General features: G+C 43.3%; 1 gene segment (V, D, J or C); it reads left to right on the forward strand.

Annotated features, from left to right (window-relative positions):
- Positions 1–693: 693 nt before the first annotated feature.
- LOC122212717 lies at positions 694–1,338 on the forward strand. The segment is given in 2 exon segments: positions 694–748; positions 848–1,338. Coding segments are annotated over 2 exon segments (537 nt in total).
- The last annotated feature ends 5,992 nt before the right edge of the window (positions 1,339–7,330 follow it).

Genomic DNA, 7,330 nt, shown 5'->3' on the forward strand with positions numbered 1-7,330 from the left:
AATAAACTCAGGAAAAGTTCAGGGTACAAATCAACATACAAAAATATGTTGTATTTCCATACACCAAAAACATAGTATATGAAAAAACTAACAAAATCACACAATTGAAAATGGCACAAAATGGAGCACCTGTGTGGCTCAATCCGTTAAGTGCCTACTGTTGATTTTGGCTCAGGTCATGATCTCATGGTTCCTGAGTTTAATTCTGAGGCAGGGTCTGCAATGATTGTTTACAGCCTGCTTGGGATTCTCTGTCCCTTTCTCTCTCTCTGATCTCTCTCTCCTTCTATCTATCACACAAAAATAAACACATATTAAAATTATATGGCACAAAATAAAGTATTTAGGATTAAATTTCACTAAAAAGTAAAATAACATACCAAACATGACCTGCTGGGAGAAAGACATGTAAAATGGCAAACACAGATGAAAAGATCACTGTGTTCACAGATTAGAATTATTTATACTGTCACAGTCCCTTCTGCAAGAAGTGATCCAGAAGTGCCTCTCAAACACTGGTTTTAAATTTGAAACAAATCTAAGTCTGGAGCCTGATATATAGTCAGAGGATATGCAAATAGGGCCCTCCCTGTGCTGATTAAACCAGTCCAGCTCCAACCCTGCAGCTGGGAGAGGAGCCCCAGCCCCGGGAGTCCCAGGTGTTCCCATTCTGTGATCAGCACAGAACACACACACCTCACCATGGAGTTTGTGCTGGGCTGGGTGTTCCTGGTTGCTCTTTTAAAAGGTAATTCATGGTGAATGGGAGACACTGAGTCTGTGAGTGGATATGAGTGAGACAGTGGATGTGTGACAGTTTCCTGACCAAGATGTCTTGCGTCTGCAGGTGTCCAGTGTGACGTGCAGCTGGTGGAGTCTGGGGGAGACCTGGTGAAGCCTGGGGGGTCCCTGAGACTCACCTGTGTGGCCTCTGGATTCACCTTCAGTAGCTACCACATGAGCTGGGTCCGCCAGGCTCCAGGGAAGGGGCTGCAGTGGGTCGCATATATTTATACTGATGGAAGTAGCACAAACTACGCAGACTCCGTGAAGGGCCGATTCACCATCTCCAGAGACAACGCCAAGAACACGCTGTATCTGCAGATGAACAGCCTGAAGACCGAGGACACGGCCACATATTACTGTGCAAGTGACACGGTGAGGGGACCTCACTGGGAGCCCAGACACAAACCTCCCTGCAGGGGGGATCAGCACCACCAGGGGGCGCACACTATGCACAATTCTGCTTTGTGTTCCCAGGAGCAGGTGCAGATGGAGGTTAAAGGAAGCTTTCCTGTCAGGGTCTGGGGCTTCCTCTCCACACAGCAGTTTCTCTAGGGAGCCTCTCTGGTCACAGGATTCTGTCTTTATCTATTAACTCTCTGAATTAGCAACTGTGTTGTCATAGGAAAACTACCCTAACATGCACAAAGACACAGTTGTTTGCATTGCTTACTCCTGTCTCTCAGTATGAGTGAATTGCAGATTTCCTGACGCACAACAGCTGAACCTTTACAGGAGTCCCAGATGCACTCACTGTGCAGCCAGGACTACAGGATCCCCCAGACCCCCATTATCTTCACCCAGCACTTGTCCCAACAATGTGACACACTTCCCTCCTGGCACTTGCTACTCAGGACTTTAAATGAGCTACAGCTTTATTCAATTCCTCTAAAGAAGAGATAATTCATCTCCATGTATTAGTCAGGATTCTCCCCAGGAACAGAAACCAAAGAACATTGGTTTCCATGACTAAATACATTGATAAGCCCCACATTCCACTCTCACATGCTGGAGACCCAGGAAAACCAGTGGTGTAATTCTCATCTGATTCTGAACTAGTTTCTAGTCTCAGAACGTGAAGAGCTGATGATGTAACTCTCAGAACAAGGCCCAGAGGAGACCAATGTTCCAATTCAAACAGGCACATGGCAAGTAAAACTGAGGGAATTCCTCCTCCCTCTGCATCAGTTTCTATTCTTAACCTTAATGGAATGGGTGATGCCCAGGCAGACAGAAACCATGGATACAAATGCCAGTCTCTTCTGGAACACATCACAGACATCCACAGAAACAGTGGGGAGTCTGGGCACCCATGATGCAGTCAAGATGACACATAAAGGTAATCATGACAAGTCAACCTCCTGTAAATGTGCAGGTCAAAGACTGAAGATTTAGAAGTCCATGCCATGACTGGCATGGAGCCTGGTGGGCATAGCTGTGCTTCTGTGGAGAAGGAAGGCAGAGTCGCATAGGGGGCATTGTGGTCTGAAATCCCCTGGGGGACTTGGGGAGAGACAGTTCCCTTCTCAGGGTGCATTTCGTAAAAGGTGTATTGCCTCTCGTGGGGCAGGAGAGCTGACAGGCACCATTGCACTGCCCTGGTCATTAGCATAGGAGCCTCTGTTGAGAGCAGCTAACTGAACGCTGCCTTCTTGTTCTTCCTCACCATGAACTCCAAGCCCCTAGTGTTCATGCAACTGCCCTTCTGGGATAACTAGCTCCAGGCACAGCACAGCGAGACCCTCTCACAGAGGATCAGTGGGGTCCCAGTCATATTGAGTTCATATAATTTGGAGTTTTGAAACCCAGCTAGAGCTCCTGAGATAAAACATAAGAGCCCTGTGCCACCAGGTGGGCCAATGGTTTGGACACAGACAGGGTGAAGGCAGGGTTCTGATGGAAGCCTGGGACCCACAGGTACAGATTGTTCTCTCTGTGGGAGGGCTTCCTGAACAGGGGAGGCTGGGAACTCCAACTCAAGGGACTAGACAGGGAGCTGATGCCAATATTTCCTCCCACCAATCAGCATGGACAGAATTCAGTGAGCAGCACAGAACCTCCCAGTAGAAGCTGAGCCACTGACACCAAGCTATACCCCCCCTTGCCTTCCTCAGGTGCTTCCTTACTAGAGAAAGAGGGCCTGGAAACCAGATCAGCACCGCGCCCCTCCTTCAAAAGATGGCATATACCCCCAAAGGCACCAAGTCTACTGACCATATAGTGAGGCATAGCTTCACCTCTAGGGGAAATAGGAATTAGCCTCTTTTAACAGGCAGAACAAACTCACCTAGTTAAAACTCACAACATTGTGGACAATGTCTAAACACTCATCACTGGAGAAAAGGAGAAACTCTGCAGAGGACTTAGCTGAGGGACAGAGCAGCCAATACACGACAGCACAGTGCACACAGAATATGCAACAAATGCTTCCTAAAGTGTCAAGCCCTCAACAGCAATTGAACACTTCTCAATAAAGACACTACTCTAGAAGCAGAAAACAAAACAGGATTTTCTAAAACACTTAAGAAAGCAGAGACATAGACATACACCATGATGGAGGAATTCATCCCAAAAGAAAAAACGATAAAAGGTCATTGCCAGGGATATTATTAAAGCACATATAACTAATATGCCTCAAACAGAATTTCTAAAGACTCTCACAAGGAAATAGAATTTTTAACAACTATCATAAGGATACTTGCTGTGCTTGAGGAAAGCATAGGAGACATGAAGGAAACCCTTACTGCAGATAGAAATGACCTAAAACCTAGTCATGTTGAAATTTTAAATGTTGTAACCAAGATGTTTCAAGTCTCCACAGACTAAACCCTACAAACTCGGACCCCTCTGAATGGAGAGTTGTTGAGGCCATAATCTCACATGTGTTCTGACAGGAGCTGTTCCCTCCACTGTCCCTGGCTCTGGCTCTCTCCTGCAGGTGAGGAGGAGTAGGTTAGGAATCCTCCACTGAAGCCATTTGTCTCCTGCACCTGACTCTCCCACAACATGAGGCCCAGACCTTCCCACACTCAGCTGGAAATGAAGTCAGTTGTACCGGAACAGATCTGCACCTTGGTTTAGAGAATTGCTCCAGCTCCCCCCTGCCCTGGGCAAAACTCTGCAGCTGCAGGTGGGGACAAAATAAGGGCTCAGTTTAGGGGTGAGTGGCAGCTGCACTTCTTTGAGGCTTGCTTGTCCTAGTGGCATGAGACCCCTGCCGTACAAGTCAGGTCTGGGGCGACCAGGCTCCCAGCATCCCTAGTGGACTGTGCCCAGAGCAGAGCTTCCTTCCTGGGAGTGGGGCTGCAAACAATGAGTGAGTCCCACATCTCAGTGGCACCTGCTGGGGCTTGGCCTCAACAGCAAACAGCTTAGGGCCACTGACATCCTGTCCCTCTGGGAAAGAGTCCTCTGAACAGGAGCTGGTCACCAGGAACCCTGGTATTGGTTGCAACAGTCTGGAGGGGAGGTTGCAGCCAGGCTCAGTGGCACATGCCTATAGTCCCACCTACTTGCACTGGAGTTTCCATTTGCTGAGCTGGGGTGGGGAAGGAAAGGCACATACCTTAGCTCAAAATTCTAGCTTTGCCGTCTGTCAGTATATTTTCTGGAATAAATGTTTCTTCATGGGCTGTACGCCAACAAGGCCATTTGCAGACACTGTAAATACATCATTTGAGATTTTATTCATATTCCACATAGTAAACATTCAATGTAGTATTACTTTCAGGTGTAAAATATAGTGATTCAACATTTCCATACAACACCCAGTGCTCATTATGAGTGCGGCCCTGCAACCCCATCACCTACTTCCCCAAACCTCCTCCCACGTTCCCTCTGGTAACCATAAGTTTGTTTTGTATAGGTAAGAATCTGTTTTGTTGGGTTTATATGTTCCATGGGTTAAGCCTAAGACTCTTGATTTGGGTTCATGTCTTGATTTCATGGATCCTGAGATCAAGCCCCATTTTGGTTTCTGCACTGACAGCAAAGAGACTGCTTGGGATTCTCCTTCCCGCTTCCTCTGCCCCTCCCCCCATTCTATCTCAACATAAATTTTAAAACATTGAAAAACGTTTATTTCTTGGTGTAGCTCTTCTCTCTTCTTTGTCCCATTTCCCATTTGAAGTTTCTTAAATTCTACATATGAATGAAATCATATATTTGTCTTTCTCTCACTTGTTTCAGTTAGCATAATACTCTCTAACTCCATCCATATCATTACAAATAGCAAATGTCATTCCTTTCAGGGCTGAGAAACATTCCAGTGTATGAGTATGAGTGTGTGTGTGTGTGTGTGTGTGTGTGTGTGTGTGTGTGTAGATATACCACATACACTTTACCCATTTATGAGTCAATGCTTACTTGGACTGTTTCCATAGCTGGGCTGTTTTTGATAGGGCTGCTATAAACATAGAGTTGCAATCCACTTTAAATTAGTATTTTTGTATCCTTTGGGTAAATACCTAGCAGTTCAATTGATCAATCATAAGGTAGTTATATTTTTAGCATTTTGAGGAATGCCCATGCTGTTTTCCAGACAAGCTGCACCAGTTTCCATTCCCACAAGCAGTGCAAAAGTGTTCCCCTTTCTCTGTATCCTCACAAACACCTGTTGTTCCTTGTGTAGTTGAGTTTAGTCATTCTGACAGGAGTGAGTTGATATTTCGTTGTAGTTTTGATTTATATTTCCCTGATGATGAGTGATGTTGAGCATCATTTCATGTGTTTATTGGCCATCTGTATGTTGCATTTTGGAAAGTCTATTCATGCCTTCTGCTCATTTTTTAATAGGATTATTCAGTTTTGGAGTTGGATTTTATACTATATATAGAAAACCTAAAAAACTCCACCAAAAAAGAAACCCCACTAGAACTGATACAATAAACCAGTAAAGCTGCAGCATACAAAATCAACATACAGAAATTTGTGCATTTCGATACAACAATAATGAAGCAGGAGAAAGAGAAATCAAGGACTTTATCCCATTTACAATTACACCAAAAAACATAAGATACCTAGAAATAACCCTCACTAAAGAGTTACAAGAGCTTTACTCTGAAAAACCTGGGACATTTATGGTACAAATTGAAGAAGACACAAAGAAATGGAAAAATATTCCATGCACATGGATTAAAACAAAAAACATTGTTAAAATGTTGATACTACCCAAAGCAATCTAGACATTCAATGCAAATAATTCTATGCAAATATCCCTGTCAAATAATACAAGCATTCCTCACAGACCTAAAACAAATAATTCTAAAATTATCATGGAACCACAAAAGACCTTGAACACCCAAAGCGAGCCTAAAAAAGGAAAAAATGGAGGCATCACAATTCTGGATTTCAAGCTATGTTACAATGCTGTAGTCATCAAGACAGTATGCTCCTGGCACAAAAAGAGACACATAGATTAATGGAACAGAGTAGAAAACCCATAAATGGTCAACTAATCTTCAACAAAACAGGAAACAGTATCAAATGGAAAAATGACAGTCCCTTCAACAAATGGTGTTGGGAAAACTGGACAGCAACAGGAAACTCTAATGGAACCAGACCACTTTCTTACAATATACACAAAAACAAATTCAAAATGCATGAAAGACCTAAATGTGAGACAGGAAACCATCAAAATCCTAGAGGAAAACACAGGAACCAAACTCTTTGACCACGGTCAGAACAACTTCTTACTGGACATGTCCCAGATGCAAGGGAAACAAAAGCAAAAATGAACTATTGGGACCTCAAGATAAACAGCTTCTGTACAGCAAAGACACAATCAACAAAACTAAAAGGCAACTGACAAAATAGGAGAAGATATTTGCAAATGGCATTATCAGATAAAGGCTTAGTATCCAAAATCTATAAAGAACCTCTCAAACTCGACACTGAAAAAAACAAATAATCTGGTGAAGAAATGGTCAGAAGACATGAATAGACATTTTTCAAAGAAGACTTCCAGATGGCGAAAAGACACGTGTAATGAAGCTCATTGTCACTCCTCGTCAGGGACATACATCAAAACCACAATGAGATAACACCTACACCTGTCAGGATGGCTAAAATTAACATGGTGGGAATGCAAACTGGTGCAGCAATTCTGGAAAATAGTGTGGAGATTCCAGAAAAAAATTAAAAATAGAACTATCCTGTGATCGAGCAATTGTTTTACTAGGATTTATCCAAAGGATACCAAAATGCTGATTCGAAGGGGCACATGGACCCCAATGTTTACAGCAGCCCTATCAACAATAAGCAAATTGTGGGAGAGCCCAAATATCCATCAGAAGATGAATGCATAAAGAAGAGGTGGTAAATATATACAATGGAATATTACTCAGCCATCAAAAAGAATGAAATCTTGTCATTTACACCAATGTGGGTGGAACAACAACGTATTAACCTAAGTGAAATAAGTCACTAAGAAAAAGTCAAATATCATATGATTTCATTCATATGTGGAATATAAGAAACACAACATAGGGGAAGGCAACATAAAATAAGATAAAAACAGAGAATAGGAAACTGGAAGAGACTCTTAAAT

This window comes from Panthera leo (genome assembly GCF_018350215.1).
Source record: "Panthera leo isolate Ple1 chromosome B3 unlocalized genomic scaffold, P.leo_Ple1_pat1.1 chrB3_random_Un_scaffold_42, whole genome shotgun sequence".
Taxonomy (NCBI): Eukaryota; Metazoa; Chordata; class Mammalia; order Carnivora; family Felidae; genus Panthera; species Panthera leo.